The sequence below is a fragment of the Nelumbo lutea genome, chromosome 7 (genome assembly GCF_056320005.1).
Source record: "Nelumbo lutea isolate HS-2025 chromosome 7, American lotus-T2T, whole genome shotgun sequence".
Taxonomy (NCBI): domain Eukaryota; kingdom Viridiplantae; phylum Streptophyta; class Magnoliopsida; order Proteales; family Nelumbonaceae; genus Nelumbo; species Nelumbo lutea.
This window is the reverse complement of record NC_142690.1, coordinates 17,262,826-17,282,238: the sequence shown is the minus strand read 5'-3', so window position 1 is coordinate 17,282,238 and position 19,413 is coordinate 17,262,826. Positions and strand designations below refer to the sequence as shown.

Sequence of the window (19,413 nt, the reverse complement as noted above, 5' to 3'; positions counted from 1 at the left end):
TGGATTCTTAGATTGCCCCAACATACCTAGGTATTTGACCCTTGATGGATCTTACTAGTTGGTATATCAAAGACAACCCAGTCCAACACCTAGTGCAATACTATAATCAAGTCTGGGGTTATGTGTAACTTTGTAGTTTTGCCCATCTATCTCCAAGATCCAGGGCATAACTAAAAATTGGTCCGGATTCAATGCTTCTGATAAACACCCACTGGATGTGCTTGGGGTCTAACCCTAGCAACTGAGATAAGCTATTCCAACTCCTTGGCAGCACACCAGTGTCAACCTTGTTAGGATAAACTCCCCATGTCTATCCAATGGTTGAGAACGTTCTAAACTAACACGAGTCTCTTAAGTGTCTAGTTTAAGGGGTAAGGGCATACATTGTCCAACATTAATATCCTACCTCTTTGTTTCAGATATTTGGATTTGGTTTTTCTCTTTGTTTGATTGTAGGTGGACCCCCAACTATATGTACAAAGCTTGCGTGCCTCTTCTTTCCTCTGGTGGCCAAAGAAGAGGGGTAGAATTCTTCGGAGATATGTGTTAGGGCTGCTATCTGCTGGACAATTTGGTAAGAAAGGAACTCAAGGATCTTTTCTAAGTTTCTAACAAGGAAAGGAGTAAGGAGGCCATTATTGAGGTAGTTGCTGATTCAGCCCCTCAGTTTGAGGGGGAGTGTAGAGATAGCAAGGGTTAAAGTTGTAATTTTACTTGTTCTTGTTGTACACATTCTTTTGTTCTTTTGTTGTGTACTTTTACTTTAGCAGAAATCTGCAGAAGAATAAAAAATTGTAGAAAAAAGAGAAAGAGATGAAGTGTTTTGTGAGAGAAGAAAAGAAGAAGAGAAAGAATAAAGGAAGAGAAGGCAATTAATTCTGACTGCCCTCTTCCATTAGTGTTTATAATTAAAAGTAAAAAATATATACAAGGAAAGACATGCCCTTAATAGGGCGGTTGACACTAACAACTTACAACAAACAAAAAAGCCCACTACTCTAACAACTTCTAAATAATGGGTTGTGGTCCCAACTAACTAACTAAACAAATAATAAATAAAACAAGCTAATAACTGTAAAATCCTCAACAACTTCTTGAACATAAGGACAGAATTGTCTTTTTATTTCTTTTTAATATAAATACCTTTTCTCTTGGTGTGGTGATACTTAGATACACCACAAAATCTGTTTGACTTCTTTTGTTTGAACTGCACTGACATGTAGTTACTAAAAACAGAAGAAAAGGAAGTCCCAGAGAGATCACAGGCCTCTATGGTTCTGTTCTGTTCTAATTCAGGAGAGGAGAAAGGTGAGCAAGATTCTTTTATACAGATGTCTCTAAGGGATCACATCATCACAGGCTTCAGTCCTGCTATCATATTGTATTCTGAGAGTTACTGATGTGAGTAGAGAAATCAAATGATGTGAGTGGTCCAGTCCTCTCACCAGTGTCTGATTTATATCCTTCTTAAGCATCATAGATCGAGTGTTCTGTCCTTAATAATTGTTAGAAAGAACTTTAAACATAATGTCATATCTGGAGTGACACAAATACCCCTATACCTCATGCCAATTAACTCTTAAAAGAGGATAATACCTCTTGTTTTTTGTTAGTTGAGTGTGTAAAATTTCTTGCTTGCAATTGTTCTTCTGTGCTGTCTATAAATGAAAATAGGAACATGAAAGTTGATTGGTATTCTCTGTACATACTGTTTTGATGGCTGTTTTCTCACTTTGTGTGCAAAAAGGCAAATCAATGGTGTTATTTCTTTCTTTTATTTTTCCATCTTTTTCCCTTGTCTTTTGTCTTTCCTCTGTTATTGCTCTTTTGCGATCTTACTTTTATTTATCTGATGACATGTTGCCATCCATTTTTCTACAGATTTCTGAGGCATTGCTTCAATGTACTATTAAATGCCTTGTAGATGTGGTTAATTCTGAGACTGCAACATTGGCTTCCATTGCAATGCAAGCACTAGGTCACATTGGATTATGTTGTCCATTGCCTCCACTTGTTCTTGATTCTGGTGCAGGTGATTTATAAAATGTTAGCTGAAAACTTTGAGTTCAAGAGATGGCCAAAGAGTCTTATTAAGACTAACAATTGTAATTGCAGCTGGAGTTTTGACTGTTTTGCATGATAAGTTGGCCAAGCTACTATCTGGCGATGATATCAAAGTGATCCAGAAAATTGTTCTCTCTTTAGGGCATATCTGTGTAAAGGAAACATCGATTTCTCTGATAAATATTGCCCTTGATTTGATTTTCAGTCTTTGCCGGTCAAAGGTTGGTAGCTGAATTTTGTTTCCTCCATTCAGTGCTCTTTTTGTTTTTTGGTATATTCCTGCTTGGTATTTATCTTGGTGAATCATTATTAGTTCATTATTCACCTGGTAGTTTGTTATGTGAATGCATATGTTACAGGTTGAAGACGTACTCTTTGCAGCTGGGGAGGCTCTTTCATTTATGTGGGGAGGGGTGCCTGTGACTTCTGATGTGATTCTCAAATCCAATTATTCATCACTTTCCCTCACTTCTAACTTTCTTAAAGGCGATGTGTCTTTTCCTATGTCAAGACACCTCCCTACTGAAGGAAGTGAGGCCAATGAGGATAGCCATGTTATGGCCAGAGATGTTGTAACTAGAAAGCTTTTTGATGTTCTTTTATACAGTAATAGAAAAGAGGAGCGCCGTGCTGGAACTGTGTGGCTACTATCCCTGACAATGTATTGTGGGCATCATCCAAAAATTCAACAATTGCTTCCTGAAATTCAGGTACTCCATTGGTTTTGGTCTATGCAAACAACTTTTTTCTTTCAATTCCTCTGTTTGGATGCCAATTTCGTGATCTCCCACCTTTTCGGTGGGTAGACCAGTTTAGTCAGGATATACCTAACCTTTGTGTCAATGCAACATATACAAGCATATGAATTTTGATCCTTTTGTATTTCCTCCACTAAGTTGGGGAGTGCTATGGAATTTAGTAATGAGGTTGTGTTGTGGTCCTTGACAATGTCAAAGTTTTAGTTATTCTGACAAAATATATACTGATTTATTAGTAGTCAAATTAATAACCCATGAATCATAAGAACCATTATTATTTTATTGGTTATCATACTGTTCATACGTATAAATTATAGGCATGACATTGGTTATAAATATTTCACATGATCTGCAGGAGGCATTTTCCCACCTTCTCGGTGAACAGGATAACCTTACACAGGAGTTAGCATCTCAGGGAATGAGTATTGTCTATGAACTTGGTGATGTATCAATGAAGAAAGATCTAGTAAATGCACTTGTTGGTACTCTTACTGGCTCAGGAAAAAGAAAACGAGTTATAAAGGTGGGAAAGCTGATTTTTTTTTTTTTCATTTATATGTATGTATGTATGTTTCTTTTATTATTTTTTTCAGGGTTTTCTTGTTCTAAGGAACAGTTTTTGTTTTACAGCTGATGGAAGATTCTGAAGTGTTTCAAGAGGGGTCTATTGGTGAAAGCCCAAGTGGAGGAAAACTTAGTACTTACAAGGAACTCTGCAGTCTGGCAAATGAGATGGGACAACCAGACTTAATTTATAAGTTTATGAATCTGGCTAATTATCAGGCTTCTATAAATTCCAAAAGAGGTGCCGCTTTTGGGTTTTCGAAAATTGCAAAACAAGCTGGGGATGCACTTCAGCCACACTTACGTTTATTGATTCCCAGGCTTGTTCGTTACCAGTATGATCCTGATAAGAATGTGCAGGTATGGTATTTTTGGATTGAGGGAAAAATAAATTATGATCTTCAGTTAATAAATTTGGAAAGTTGGTTTTTAATTTTCATCACATCCAGATTTGTTAACCAGTTTAGAGATTTCTATTTTGAGCAATACTAGTAGTTTCATATTTTTCAATGTTTTCAAATTATATTAGCATTAGCTATAATATTCCAGTGTATCCTGTGCTTATTCTGTTCATTCTGTCTATACTTGTAGGATGCAATGTCACATATCTGGAAGTCACTTGTAGCAGATTCCAAGAAGACTATTGATGAACACTTAGACCTTATAATTGATGATTTGTTGACTCAATGTGGGTCCCGGCTTTGGCGTTCTCGTGAAGCTTCCTGTCTTGCCCTTGCAGATATAATCCAAGGGCGCAAATTTGAGCAGGTGATTATCCCAGATTTTTAAGTGATTTTTAATTGTAATATGCAAACTGATGACCAATGATGTCATTAGCATGCATGCATAATACCCACTAGATATAATTTATGATTTAACAATTAAAATCCCTTAGAACGGCACCTTTTGATGACTGTATCCTTGCCTGTGTATCTAGTTGTTTAAACTTTGTTAATTTGAGTTGAAGAGAGATGCTAATGCAACCAGAAATTGCAAAATACAGCATAATAGTAGATGAAAAGTACCTACCAGCAATTCATTGAGAATATAGTGCAAGAACATTGAATTAATTCACTCTATTTTACAATTCCCCCTCAAGTTGGGCAATAGATGTCAATCATTCCCAACTTGTTACATATTTCATCATGCTGCAGAGTACTCAATCCCTTTGTGAAAACATCAGCTAATTGATCTTTAGAGTTTACATAGGGAGTGCGCACCTCTCCCTTCTCAAGTATTTCCCAGTAAAGTGCCATCAACTTCAAGAATACATATATCTCCCTACAATTGCACTGAAGTCTCAAATAAACTTCCAGAAATACCTTTGGATGTTTCACAATCCATATTAAGAGTATAGATGTTAGAGGCACACCCACATGTATGTATTTTCTTTTTCTGAAATTACTGTTCCATTTCTTTCACAATATATTATTTATTGCCAATCTCAAGCATCTTAATTTTATTATTGTTTTCTAGGTTTCAAAACATTTGAAGCGAATATGGACAGTTGCATTTCGTGCCATGGATGACATAAAAGAAACTGTACGGGTTTCTGGTGATAGCTTGTGCCGTGCCATGAGCTCACTAACTATAAGGCTATGTGATGTTTCTCTCACCGCAGTATCAGATGCAAAGCAGACAATGGATATTGTTTTGCCTATCTTGCTGAGTGAAGGGATAATGAGTAAAGTTTCCAACATCCAAAGGGCATCTGTTGGAATGGTTATGAAGCTTTCTAAGGTTCGCATTGTTTTGCAATGTAATATTGCTTATTATGATAAAGAAAAATTGGGTGGTTTCTGCATCAATTTTTAGGTTGTGGAAGTGGGCTTGCACTAATTGGATATGGTTATTTCTATTAGCATTGAGTTATTTCTGTTATCAACTTAGCATTTAACTTGGAGTCTATTATTGTTTGGTCAAAGTTCTAGTGTAGATTGGAAAGTATAACTTGTCCCATTTAGCCAAGTCCTTTATGTTTTATTCTTTCATATTTGTTATCTTTGTATCTCTCTTGAATTCTTTCCTGCTGTTCTTTGTGTCTATACTCATGAGCTTCTTCTGCATGCCAATGGGCATTTGGATTAGTCGATTAGAGTTCCTTTACCCTCTTAAGTGTTCAATTTTACACGCTATTTCTAGAACCTTGGCTTGCAATAATCTTTATTCTCTTTTCTAGTGTTTTAAAAGGCGTGGAAGGTGTACACCTGGAGGAGTGCCTCCAGGTGAGGTGCCCCCAAAACTACTCGAGGTGTACACCTTATATGCCTTTTTCACGAGGCATGCTAGAGGTGTATGCCTCATGCACTCATGCACACCTCGTACAATAAGATGAAAAAAGAAAAAAAAAAAGAAAGAAACAAGAAAAGAAGGGAAAAGAAAGGGAAGGGAAAGAAAAAGAAAGAAAGAGAAAGAAGAAAAAAAGAGAAAAGAAAGAAAAGGGAAAGGAAGATAAGGAAGAAGGAGAAAGAAAGTTTGGACCAGGGGCAGAGCCCCCAGACACCCTCCCCTCCTTTCAGCTAGTATTGTGCATCTTCACTCTTCTTAATATAAAAGATTTTTATTAAAAATAAAGAGAAAAGAGATCCTCCTTCCTTTTCTTCCTCACCCCCTCCTCCTTTTTCTTCCCCCCCATCTCCATCCTCTTTACGAGGCTTATGCCTCTTACATTCTGAAGTATGCCTCACACCTCCAGGTTGTGGAATGCCTCGTGTCATGCCTCCATGTTTAACATTGTTCTTTTCCTAAACAAGCTTAACAGTGGGCTTGTTTTTGTCATGCTCTGGCTCTTTTATGTGGGTAGTCTTTCTGAATTTCTTTAAGGGAATGTTATGTTCCTTTAGTCTATTTAATTCACTGATATTGTGTGGCTTATCTCCAGGGTGCTGGGATTGCAATTCGTCCTCATTTGCCTGATCTTGTTTGTTGCATGCTAGAAAGTTTGTCAAGCCTTGAAGACCAGAAGCTGAACTATGTTGAGGTTAGGAAGTTATGATGCACCATTTTCAGTTTAAAACTTAGTTTCCTCTCTCTGGTGATGATTATATGTTTGAAGGGCTTTTTATTTACTTTAAAGACATCAAATATTGTGAATCTACTTTTTGCACCTTCAAGCAAGGGGCAAGAAGGGAACAATTGTTTTGGGCTCAGCTGTAACTTGTTAATTACTTTGCTTGTAATGTAATCTATTTGGGGGAGGCTGCAGCTCGGGCTTCTCTAAGGGATGCCTGTAACAGTTTTGAATATCTTATTTAATAAAATTCTTCATTACTAATAAAAAAAAATCTACTTTTGCATCCTTTCAATGTACATGTATTTACTCTTTCTTTGTGAAACTAGATGCATGCAGCAAGCGTTGGAATCCAGACAGAGAAGCTAGAAAATCTGCGAATTTCAGTTGCAAAAGGCTCCCCAATGTGGGAGACACTTGACATGTGTCTTAAGGTTGTTGATGTGCCATCATTGGATCTGTTGGTACCCCGCCTTGCTCAACTGGTTCGATCTGGAGTTGGTCTGAACACTAGGTTTGTTGACATGCAAAATTGATATAGATTTTTTATGATCATGAATTGATGCAAGACTTTGTCATAATTTTTTACTTGAAAAATAAAATTGATTTTTGCTATTTCTGAATGCATCATCATCGATATCTAATTTTATTTATTAATGCCAATAATTTTGATTTGGTTGAACCAGTGCAGTTACTGGAATATGACTGTTGTATATGAGTTTTATTTTGGAATACGATGATGTAAAGATCCTTCATGGCCAGATGGGTTTAACCTTTCTTTTCACAAAAGCTGTTGGAATATTTAAAAGGCAATGTAATGGAAATGAAGGAATTTTGGCAAGAAAAGTTGATTGAGAAGAGTGCAAATACAGCATTTATTTCTCTCATTGCCGAAGTTGAGGGAGCTTGCAAAGTGAAAGATTTCAGACCAACTAATTTGATTTCAAGCCAATACAAGATTGTTGCAAAGATTCTATCTAGAATATTAATATCAGTGTTGGAAGAGATTGTGGGCCCTACTCTCAAATGGCTTTTGTTGAAGGTAGACATATTTTTAATGGCGTGGTGAGAGCAAGTGAGGATATAAGAATAAAAAGTGGCAAAAGGGCTGATGTGTAAGCTAGACATTGAAAAGGCATATGATCTTGTAGAATGGGGCTTTCTTGAATAAGTTATGAATTTATGACTAGAGTGGATTTTGAGGAAAAATGGAGGAGCTGGATATTTGCCTGTGTTTCCTCAGTATTGTTTTCAGTGCTTGTAAATGGAATTTCAACACAATGTTTTTTCAAGCCTCAAGGGTTATAAAGGCAAGGAGATCCTCTTTCTCCTTTGTTGTTTGTCTTGGTGGCAGAAGTTTTGAGTCGATTATTGATCAAAAGTACAGAATTGGGGATGTTTGAGGGTTTTAAAACAGAAAGAGGAGTTTCCATCACACACCTCCAATTTGCAAATGACACCTTAATCTTCCTGGAAGCCTCAATAGAACAAGTTTTGAAATTAAGGATTATTTTGAAAAGTGCGTTTATTGGAGTGGGCATTATTTCACAGGACCTCTTAGAAGAATGTGCAGTAACCTCGGATTCTTGGTTGGGGAGTTCCCATTCACATATTTGGGACTTCCGATTGGTGCAAAAGCCTTTATTTCATTAATTGGCAGTTGGTGCTGGATACAATAGATCAAGGATCGTTAGGCTAGAAGGGGAAATATCTTTCATTAGGAGGGAAGATAACACTGATTAAAAGTGTTTTATCTGACTTAGTGGTGTATTACTTATCTCTGCTAAAAGTTCCTTCCTTGGGGGCAAATTTAATCGAAAATATGCAGAGAGAGTTTTTGTGGGGAATCAAAGGGATTGAAAAGAAATGAGACTGGGTTTGTAGGGATAAAGAGGAAGGGATCTTGGATCTATAAGGGTGAAGTTATTTAGTACAGCATTTCTTGGAAAATGGTTATGGAATTTTGGGATCGAGAGGGAGGCTTTGTGAGAAGGGTGGTGGCTTGCAAATTTGGGGTGATCAGGTTTGGTGGGATTCCAAGTAGGCATGCCGGTTGGGTCTAGGTAGAACCATTCCTGAACCAATTACTTATCGGGACAAAATCATAGACCCAAAACCATCCTGGTTATAGTTGAGTGACCCAATAGACCTGATTATACTAAAACTATATTTGTTTATTTAAATAATAACTTAAAATTTAAATTTTGATAATATAACCTTAATAAAAATACTAAATTATTCATATGTTAATAAATTAAACATTTTTACTAATATTATTTTATTTATTATGTATCAAAATTTACCATTTCAAACATAAAATATAATAAAAATTATAAGAAAATTAAGAAATATTATATATTTAATAAAATAATTGGTTCTGGGTCCGAGATGGTTCAGGACAAGCAAGAACCGGAACCGACCCATTTATTAATCGGGTCAAAATCATAGAACCAGAACCGTTATAATCGGTTCGGTCAGTTCAGGTCCGTCAGGTAGACCCGACCCATTGGCAGCCTTAATTCCAAGGAAGTGAAATCATCCTATGGAGTATGTGTTTGGAAGGGTATAATGTGTTTCTAATTAGCTTTTCTTAAATATGTATCCTTCAGAGTAGGGTGGTCGTTGTTTGGTGCCCAAACTTCAAAAGGCACCTCTTTGATTGGTAATTTGAGGAATGTGTGGGATTGCGTCTAAAATTTCACTTATTTGAGGTGCAAGTGGAAAAGAAAGATTCAAGATGGTGGAAAGAATCCAGTAATGGTATTTTCTCTGTCAAACTGTAAGGCTCTACAAAGAAACCAAGTGGAAATATCTGAATTTAAAGGAGGATAGGGAAACCCTTTACCACCAAGGGTGGAAGCTTTTGTCTGGTTTCTGGTGTTGGGAAGTATCCTGACACTGGACCATATTCAGAGTAGAGGTGTTCACTTGGCCGGGAGATGCTATTTATGTGAGGCTGCAGAGAATGTCCTTCATTTGCTTGTTGGGTGTTCCTTCACGAAATTCATATGGGGCTTCTCCTTTAGCTTATTTAGAGCTAGTTGGATGGAACCAAGAACTCCAGGAAACATTTTTGTTAGATGGCCAACTATGATAGGAAACAACAAGACAAAGGTAGTTTGAAGTTGCATCCCTTTTGTTATATGTTGGGAAGTATGAAAGGAAAGAAATAGAAGAATTTTTAGAACAAGGCTCACAAAAGAGAGCAAATCACTCTCTCATATGTGGAAAGAGGATAATGGATCGGGTGCTCATACTTCCAGAGTTTGAAGGGGTTTCAAGGGAAGATCTTGGTACTGGATTTTAGTCTTTTCTTGAATTGGATTCAAACTTATAATACTCTTTCATTATTGTTTTTCTTTCTCCTTTATATAAGATCACGAGTTTGTAGCTTTCTCTTGTGGTGATTTCTCATCACCCTAGCTGCTGTACCTTTTTCTATTAATAATTTTTTCTTTTTAATTTACTACCAGAAAAAATTTATCCTCCGTGGCCAGGTTTTTAGTTGTGTTACCTATTTTGGCCTCATGGTGGGGTCCTGATCAACACCATTGATCAGATAGGGAACCTACCGGACTGGGCACATGCTCAATTCCATAGTCCACATGGCCATATACCCTACCTAATATCGTTTTCCTAATTAATGTTAGTTATTTAATGTTTTAGTTTCTTAATATAGTACTTAGCTATAGAAATTCTTGCTTTGTAGAGCTTTGAAAAGTCTTTTGTGTTGATAGCTTCTCCATGAGTATAGGGTCGTCAAAAGAATTGGGGGAATCCTTTTGAAAACCAAACTAATTTGCCACATGGAATATTTATAGGTCGTTTAAGGAAGCTCACTCAACAACCTGACTAGCAAACTTGATCCCTTGTATATTAATTGCTAAGAAAAAAATCTCAAGGATCAAAAGAAATATGTAGTATAGTTGGTCCTGAAAATAGGGATGCTAAAAACCACAGTAATGTAAGAACAAAACAGAGCACTAGGCATGAAAATCAAGTATTTGGGTCTCAGATTTGAGTAACATTTCATCATGGTCAAAATGAAAATTTCAAAGTTTCAGCAGAGTTTTGTGGTGGGTCTGAAATTTCAGAAAATTGAGTATATTTGAAATTAATATTTTAGATATCACAATTTTTTAACTAATTTTATCCTATCAAATTCATTTTATACCTTTTAACAATATTTTACCTAACCATCTAATATATCTAATATTTTCTCTCTATTATGGGAATTAGAGATTTGTATGTTTTTCCAAAAGTTTAATTGTGCTCATTCTTGAAATTGGAATAAAAAATCACCTTGATGATAGGCCCACTTTTTTCCCTACTAAACCATCAAATTAATAGATTTGTTTCCATGAAAAATGAAAAACGTAGCAATACTTCCTCTTAGTGCAATCTTCTCTAGGCCTTGGAGAAGTCTTTGGGGGATGCATCCATGATTTTAGAAAATGAGGAATGAATAGGTTTGGAACTTTAACTTCTTTCCTGAATTTGGCATTAAAACCTAACTTCTTCCAAATAGTTGAGAAAGCCTTAATGCACATAGTCATTGTGTTTTCTAGATCCAATTTGTAATCAAAGCATTTCCTTCTCATATGTTGCTTCATTAGCTACTAGGATTTGATCTAAGATGTGTTTTCCACTTAAAAAGTTGAGACCACTGGTTTCTTGAAGACCCATGAATGCCTGAATTACCAATATAACACATTGAAGTTCAACATTTTATGATCAGAAGGTGAGAACAGCCAATTAGAAACTTCTCTATCCCTTCTAGTTAAAGTTGAGACCACTTCAAACAATCCTGTAATGATTGTATCCATAGAGACATTGAAAGATCACCCACATCCTGATCCAATTAACAGCTTTGACGGTAATGAGCTAAACTAGTCTAGAGCCTTGAAAAAATTATTAAAGAAAATTCTTACAATTTGCCCTTGGAAATAAGAGGTTTTAAAATAAGAGGACTAAAACAGAATATATGCAATGTAAATTTAATAATAATGGGAAGGCAAATCAGGGTATACTTAGGATTAAAGGTCAGGAGATAACTTGATGTAACCTCTTCTGTTACCTTGGTTTAATAATTCATAACAAGGGAGAGACTGAAGAGGATGTCACCCATGGAGTTAGAGAAGGTTGGTTATAATAGAGGGGTGTGTCCGGAGTCTTATGCGATAGGTAAATATCACTTAGGCTAAAAGGACAATTCTATAAAATAGTTGTAAGGCCAGCGATGTTGTGGGAGCAGAGTCTTGGGCAGTCAAGAAACAACATGTCCAAAAAATGAGTGTGGCAGCAATATGAATGCTGAGATGGAGTGGAAAAAGTAGAATTGACAGCTTCAGAAATGAAGTCATTCAAATGGAGATGAATATAGGAGTTTTTGAAGACCAACACAAATCTCACAACTGTTGTGTCTCAATCATAGGAAAAAGAATTCTGGACTGGGTTATGATTCTTCTGGAGTTTATGGATGATTGTAAAGACTCTTTTGGTTCTGGTTTTTCAAGTGTTATAATTCAGTTTGGAGGTTGAAAATTGATGTACTTCTTTGTTTGTATCTGCAGCTCTTTTTGTTCTTGGGCGATTTCTCATCACCCTTCTTTTATACTCTTTCTTTTATCTATTGAAATTTTTGTTTTTTATTTACTACAAAAAAAAAAAAGGAAATGAAGTCATTCAAAGGAACCAAGGAGTAGCTCCAGTAGGTGACAAAATGAGAAAAAGTAGACTAAGATGTTTTTTTTCTTTATTTCGAAATAAGGTAAAGTATAATTATATTAGTCAACCAGTCCTTTGTACAATGAGAAGCTGTACAAAACAAAAACAAAAGGACCTTGAAAAAGTCCACCTTCAAAAAATTACATTCAGTTGTATCTTATTTAAAACCTGTATGTATAGACAACCAGCTCCTAAGAAGCTCAATAGTCTTGTTAATGACCTCAGCTTCAATAGAGGCTTTGTGATCAAAAGTCCTGCTGTTCCTTTCAGTCCATACTGCCCACAAAATAGCCAGAGCTAAAGAGGAACAGCACAACTTCCCCTTCTTTGTCATCCCCGGTATGTGCCAAGCCTCCAAGTATTTTTAACTGAGGCAGACATATACTTCAGCTGACTTTTAAGCACTTTAGAAAATAGTTCCATATCTCTGCTACAAACTTGCAATGTAAAAACAGATGGTTAACTGATTCCATCTCCCCACTGCACAGTATGCAGCTCAAGTCATTGAATGGAAAACCTTTCTTCAACAGCATCTCTTTTGTTAGGCATTTACCTAAAACTTCCACCCAAACAAAAAATTTAACTTTCATGGGTGCCACTGCCCCAAATGTCCGCCTAGGAAAATGTGTACCATTCCCATCTAAATATCTGTAGAAGGATTTAACTGAGAACACTCATGATTTCTCCCATTTCCACATTCTTGAATCCTGGCTTTGCAAGTTCAGAGTCTGATCTTGAAGCAAAGCTAGAAGATCCCCTATCTGTTGAATCTCCCAATCATTAAAGTCCCTTCTGAAGGATGGGTTCCAGCAAATGTTTTGTCCCCTCTGGACAAAAGAATCAGCTACCAGCACCTCTTTGTCAGCTGCCAAGTTGGGCAAAGTAGGAAACAATCAAACAACTCTTTAAGGGACCTCTCCCCAGTCCAAGGGATCTGATCCTTTTGTCATCTCCCATTTTGAACCTGATATCCTGTCTGAACTTGGTGTTGGCTCTACAAATTCCTTTCCAAAGGCTGCAACCATAAGTTGAAGGATGGGGACCACACTCCCAACCATTACTGTCCAGCCCAAATTTCTCAGCTATTACCTTCCTCCAAAGGTTATTCAGTTCTGCATTAAACCTCCATTGCTAGTTGCCTAATAATGCTAAGTTGAAGGAATTCAGATCTCTTATCCCCAAGCCCCCTTGTGAGAGATACTTATGTGAGTTTTTCCAACCCATCCACAGAAAATCTCATCTTTTTTTCTAATTCCTTCACCACCTCCGAAGGGATTGGATAAAGAGACAAAAAATAGGTAGGCAGGCTGGCTAGAAGAGTACTCTTTATAAGAGTTACCTTCCCTCCTTTGGAAAGACCGGAAGATATCTACCCTTCCTTGTGACCAGTTTTTGATCCATTCTCTCCAAAATTGGGTTTCAAATGGATTTTGATGTGCACTTGGTACCCAGTGGCAGTCCCAATTAGCCTGTGGGTAGAAATCCTACTTTGTAGCCCAATAGATCAGCCAATTTCTGAATTAGAAACTTCCCCCACTGCTATCATTTCACATTTTGCTAAGTTCACATTTAACCCAGAAACAATTTCAAACCAGAAAAGCAGGTGCTTTAAATTAAGAACTTGATCCGAAGCATTGCAGAAAAATAGAGTGTCATCAGTATACTTCAAAATTGGAATGGAAGTACCATTTGAGCTAACTTCAAAACCTTCCAACAGGTCCAACTCCACAGCTTTGTCCACCATTCTGCTGAGTCCTATTACTGATATGAATAGGAGAGGAGATAAGGGTTCCCCTTGTTTCAAACCTCTCGAACTTCTGAAATTGCCTCTACCTGTACCATTAACAAGTACAGAGAGAATCTTGGAGTGGATATGCAAACTTTCATCCAGCTCCTCTGCTTTGAGCCAAGGTTTATTCTTTCCATTATATAATCCAGAAAAGACCAACTAACATGATCATATGCCTTTTCTAAATCTATTTTACTGACCCCATATGGTTGGGACAAGGCTTAGATGTTGATGATGATGTCTTCCCAATCCATCCAACAGGAAGCTGCTCTTTTACACGTCAATAATATCTTCCCTCCTTTTATTCTAGGGGAAAGCAAATTATGTTGAAACAGACTATTGGTATTCCTGGGGCATGTTTGCCTGACAGCACACAAGAAGTTCACAGAAATAGCAGTAATATATGAACAGGAGATCAGTGATAAATGATTTTACAACTTGCTTACTTCTAAATTGTTCTTATTGATAATAAGCTATTGCAGTTATTGGTAAAAAAATAGATGATTTTACAACTTGCTTTATATGAAGGCACATGCGGGTGTTGGGGGAGGGGGTTCAAGTAGGTCTTCTCTCTTGAATGACCTAGTTTTATTGTCAAGTGTATCAGCTCCAGAAAAAAACCCTGTTTTTGGGAGGCTTCTTATAAAACCAATGTCCCAGGATATACCAACAGAAGAACTGGAAACATAAACATGGGACAATATGGGAAAACAATAAAACTTTACAGTCTGTAATAGAGTACAATCCTGGATTATCATTGCGGCACTAGACATTTTATTCGGCTGTGTGAAATATGGAGTCCTAGAATTATATTAAAGAAGTATTTTTATGTCGTAGATAGAAAGTCTTGGGTTTCATTTGGTTAATTCATGGAAAAGGTAGTAAATACAAGAATTACTGATTATTTTCACCATGGCTGGAAAAGGATGTTGCCAGGCATGATGAAAATCAGGTCAAGAGAAACAGATGCATAGGAGAACACAAGAATGGATAATCATCTTCATAATGGTTGGCCGAGGATGTTTCTGGACAGGGTGAAGATCCAGCCAAGTGAAATTGCTGATGACTGGTTGTCGTACTGGTGTAAATCCCCCTTTATGGCCACTGAATCCTTTTAGTGGCCAGATCTGTTACCATATACCCCTCACCACTTCAGTCACTCTCATAGATATCCAATATTTGTTCAAGACATTCTTTATTTTTTAATTTCTTTAGCTTCACCTTTCTCTTTCTTGATAAAATAAGATAGGAGCAAACCAAGGGATATAACTTCTTCAATTTGGAGTACAATTTTCCCACTTTACTTATGGTGGTGCAATTTTGGTGAAATCAAATGGGGGAAGTTTTGTAACCTTTTGAGAATTGGAGAATTCCAAATCTTCATTGCTTTGAAACAAAACAATGTCTTAGGTGATTGCCTGGTCAGCTAACAAGTAACAACTTGGAGACTGGACATACCTAGATAGCTGCCTAGGCCCTATTTCAGTTAGTACATCTCCTATCTATAAGTTAGTTGCCTTTAGGCATCAACTGGATTTTCTTATACAAATGCATGGTGTAAGGTGATTGCCTGGTCATCTAACAAGTAACAACTTGGAGATTGAACATAACTAGATGACTGCCTAGGCCCTATTTCAGTTAGTACATCTCCTGGCTTGGCAAGTTAGTTACCTTTAGTCATCAACTAGATTTTCTTATACAGTGCATGGTATTGTAAAAGAATATTTTTAAACCACTTGGCATTTTCTGTCTTCTAATTGTTTTGATATTTTTTCTGTTGCAGAGTTGGCGTAGCTAGCTTTATCAACTTACTTGTTGAAAAAGTTGGTGCTGATATCAAACCATTTACAAACATGCTTTTAAAGCTCTTGTTTCCTGCTGTTAAGGACGAGAAAAGTGGTGCAGCAAAACGTGCTTTTGCAAGTGCTTGTGGAATCACATTTAAGTACTCAACTCCTTCGCAGGCCCAAAAGTTGATAGAAGAGACTGCAGAGTTGCATAGAGGTGATAGAAGTTTACAGATTTCATGTGCAGTTCTACTGAAGAACTATTTGCATCTGGCAGCAGATGTTGTAGCTGGATACCATGCAACAGTCTTTCCTGTTATTTTTGTTGCAAGGTCTGTTTACAGACTAGACTATCCTTTAAGTGCATTTTCATGCTTGGATATTCTTGCCACATCAACATCAAGGAATTCTTTCAGCGCCGCTTTGCTTATTGATGAGCTGTTTTTTATTTTTGTTTTTCCTTTTTCTTAAGTACATAGGATATAAATGGGTACATTAGAATACTGTTAAATCAAATGAAACCTGGCCCCAAGTATAGCGATGATGGATTTTGCAAAAAAGAAACTTCAAACAGAATCTACACTGAGATTTCAATGTTTAGGCAGAAAACAAAAAGGAAATACATAATGGAGCCACTACAAGAACATAAAAGTAAATGCAAATAGTGAAGAAGCTCCCTCTTCCCAATTTTGGGGTTTTATCCCATTTTTATTCGGAGCTTGGTCTGATGATTAAAAAGATTATCTCATTCACCTAGTCTTCCAAATTACTTGAGACTAGATTTCTGATAGGAATAAGAGGAGAACAATGCAAAAAATATATTCTAACAAACAAAAATATGTATTTTTCATCTTGTGCTTCTTTTAAGATGGATGGAGCTCTTTGGACTACCCAAGTTATCCTTGGAGCCTCCATCCATGATCGCTACTTTGCAAGATGAAGAACTATGAACCATGAGTAAGATGATAATGGATTAGTTTGTTGTAAATGTGGCTTGATCATGTCCCTAGATGCTACATGTCTATATTTTTGAAATGGGCCTGATTTGGCCTAGTCAAGATGCATATTATTTTTTGCTTTGAGTCCAAAAGTAGAAATAGGTGTTTTTGAAGGAATTTTATATGAAAAATATGTTAAGGGTGTCTCAGAAGTGAGAAAAGGTTCTTTATTGTTATTAAAGTTCGGCCTGCCTGTTAGACTGATAACAGTCAAGGAAAAGAGAGAAAGAGAGAAAGAGAGAAAGGAGAAGAGTAGAAGAGAAGACAAGGAGGAAAAGGTCTGGTTCGAATGAGAGAAAAAGTCAACCCTCCCATTCGGCCAGATTTGTTTGATATTACTAAAATATTGTGGAAAAGTCACACGTGCCTCTACTTAAGTTAGGGACATTAGATCTAACATAAACTTACACATCAGCACCTAAACATAAGCACAAAGACAGAAATACCCCTACATACTCGACACTAACACTCCCCCTCAAGCTGGAGAGTATGTATCATATAATCCCAGCTTGTTACATATGTAGTCCACTCTACCCCGACTCAATCCTTTAGTAAACAAATCTGCCCACTGGTTCCCTGTGTTGACATATGCAGTGTCTATAATTCCACTCAGCACTTTCTCTCTAACCGAGTGATAGTCAACCTCTATGAGCTTGGTTCTCTCATGAAACATCGGATTAGAGGAAATATGAACTACAACCTGATTGTCACATTAGAGCTTCATCGGAGTATCAACAGTGTATCCCATCTCCTGTAGAAGGTTCCTTAGCCACACTAATTCACAAGTAGTATGTGCCATAGCTCTATATTTTGCCTCTGCACTGCTTCTTGCCACAACTATCTGCTCTTGTTTTTCCATGTCATCAGATTACCCACAAGAAAAGTGCAATAGCCTGTGGTAGATCTCCTATTAGATGCAGAATTGGCCCAATTAGCATCAATATATCATTCTATTTCAAGTTTTCCACCACTTATGTATATCAAACCACGACTAGGAGCCCCCTTTAAATACCTCACAATCCTTAGAACCACATCCCGATGTGGAACCAGATGTTTCTGCATGAATTGACTTACCATACTAATTGCGAATGAAATGTCTGGCCGACTGATTGTTAGGTAGTTCAGTTTACCTACCAGTCGCTGGTATCTACCAGGGTCTTCAAACACTCACCCATATCACTACTTAACTTAGTGTTTGTTTCCATAGGTTTTTCAGCAGGTTTAGCACCTAACAAACTTGTTTTTTCAAGCAAATCAAGAACATATTTCCTTTGACAAAAGTTAATACCATGCTTAGACCTTGCTACTTCTATCCCCAAGAAATACTTCAATTTACCAAGGTCCTTTGTCTGAAAATGTTCCTGCAAAAAAGTCTTCAACCTGTCAATGCCCATTTTATCATTTCCGGTAATGACAATATCATCTACATACACCACCAACAGGATCTTCCCTGCCTGAGAGTCATGACTGAAGACTGAATGGTCTTTGCATTGTTTCATACCAAACTTCTTTACCACCTCACTAAATCTGCCAAACCATGCTCGAGGAGACTATTTAAGCCCATAAATGGCCTTCAGTAGTCGGCACACCTTACCATCCTCCCCCTGAGCAACAAACCCTGGTGGTTGCTCCATATAGACCTCCTCGAGCAAATCACCATGCAAGAAGGCATTCTTGATATCAAGCTGACAGAGGGGTCAATCATACATCACAGCAAGACAAACCACAACACGGATTGAACAAATCTTAGCAACTGGGGGAGAAAGTCTCTGTGTAATCAATACCATAGGTTTGGGAATACCCTTTGGCAACCAATCTAGCTTTTAGCCGCTCTACACTACCATCAGGTAAGTACTTAGCTATATAAACCCACTTACAACCAACAGCCTGCTTAGCAGGAGGAAGAGTGGTGAGGTCCCATGTATGATTATGGGCCAGAACTAAGAGTTCTTCCATCGCACGACACCATCCTGGAGAGTCAAGGGCTTCCTGGACATCCTTAGGGATAACAACAAAGGATAACAAAGAGATAAACTAGCGATGGGAAGCGGAAAGGTGAGTCAGTGAAACATAATTAGAAATAGGATGAAGGGTACAACTACGTTTACCTTTCCGTAAGGCAATGGGAAGATAAAGATCACATATTGGGGTTGGGGTTGGTGTGGGAACAACTGCTGGATTTGTCGACGATGATGGAGCTGGAGGAGGAGTCGGTACATGTGGGCGATGTGTATACACGTGATGGATAGGTTTCAACAGGTGGTGGCACCAGAGGCAAGGACTTGGTCACAGCTGGAAGAGGAAGGGGAGGAAGTGATGAAGAGGAAGAAACATCACCGGACCCATGAAAAATGGAGAAGACTCAAAGAAGGTAGCATCAATACACACAAAGGAACATCGAGAGCTAGGATGATAACACTTATACCCTTTTTGAGTCCGGGAATAGCCAAGGAAGATGCACTTAATAGATCGTGCATCTAACTTGTCCTTTCCTGGCCCCAAATTATGAATGAAGCAAACACACCTAAAAACCCAAGAAGAAAGAGGAAATGAAGACAAGGTAGGAAACAATGTGGTGAATGGAGAATGACCATCAAGGATAGACGTGGGCATCCAATTAATCAAGAAGCAAGAAGTAAGCACTTCATCACTCCAAAAAGATTTGGGAACATTCATGTAATGCATGAGGGGTCGAGCTGTTTCCAAAAGATGATGA

At 37.4% G+C, this 19,413-nt stretch overlaps 1 protein-coding gene across 3 annotated transcripts in view; it reads left to right on the top strand.

Moving 5' to 3' along the window:
* The window catches only part of LOC148845385 (ARM repeat superfamily protein), a 125,346-nt gene that overhangs the window by 74,737 nt on the left and 31,196 nt on the right, over positions 1 to 19,413 (top strand). For all 3 annotated transcript variants that reach the window (XM_088955617.1, XM_088955616.1, XM_088955618.1), the window contains exons 18-27: positions 1,882 to 2,032; positions 2,116 to 2,285; positions 2,424 to 2,774; positions 3,178 to 3,345; positions 3,453 to 3,746; positions 3,978 to 4,154; positions 4,863 to 5,126; positions 6,268 to 6,366; positions 6,726 to 6,910; positions 15,696 to 16,031. In XM_088955617.1, the coding sequence (XP_088811743.1) occupies positions 1,882 to 2,032; positions 2,116 to 2,285; positions 2,424 to 2,774; positions 3,178 to 3,345; positions 3,453 to 3,746; positions 3,978 to 4,154; positions 4,863 to 5,126; positions 6,268 to 6,366; positions 6,726 to 6,910; positions 15,696 to 16,031 (2,195 nt within the window). The remainder of the gene's footprint in view (positions 1 to 1,881; positions 2,033 to 2,115; positions 2,286 to 2,423; positions 2,775 to 3,177; positions 3,346 to 3,452; positions 3,747 to 3,977; positions 4,155 to 4,862; positions 5,127 to 6,267; positions 6,367 to 6,725; positions 6,911 to 15,695; positions 16,032 to 19,413) is intronic.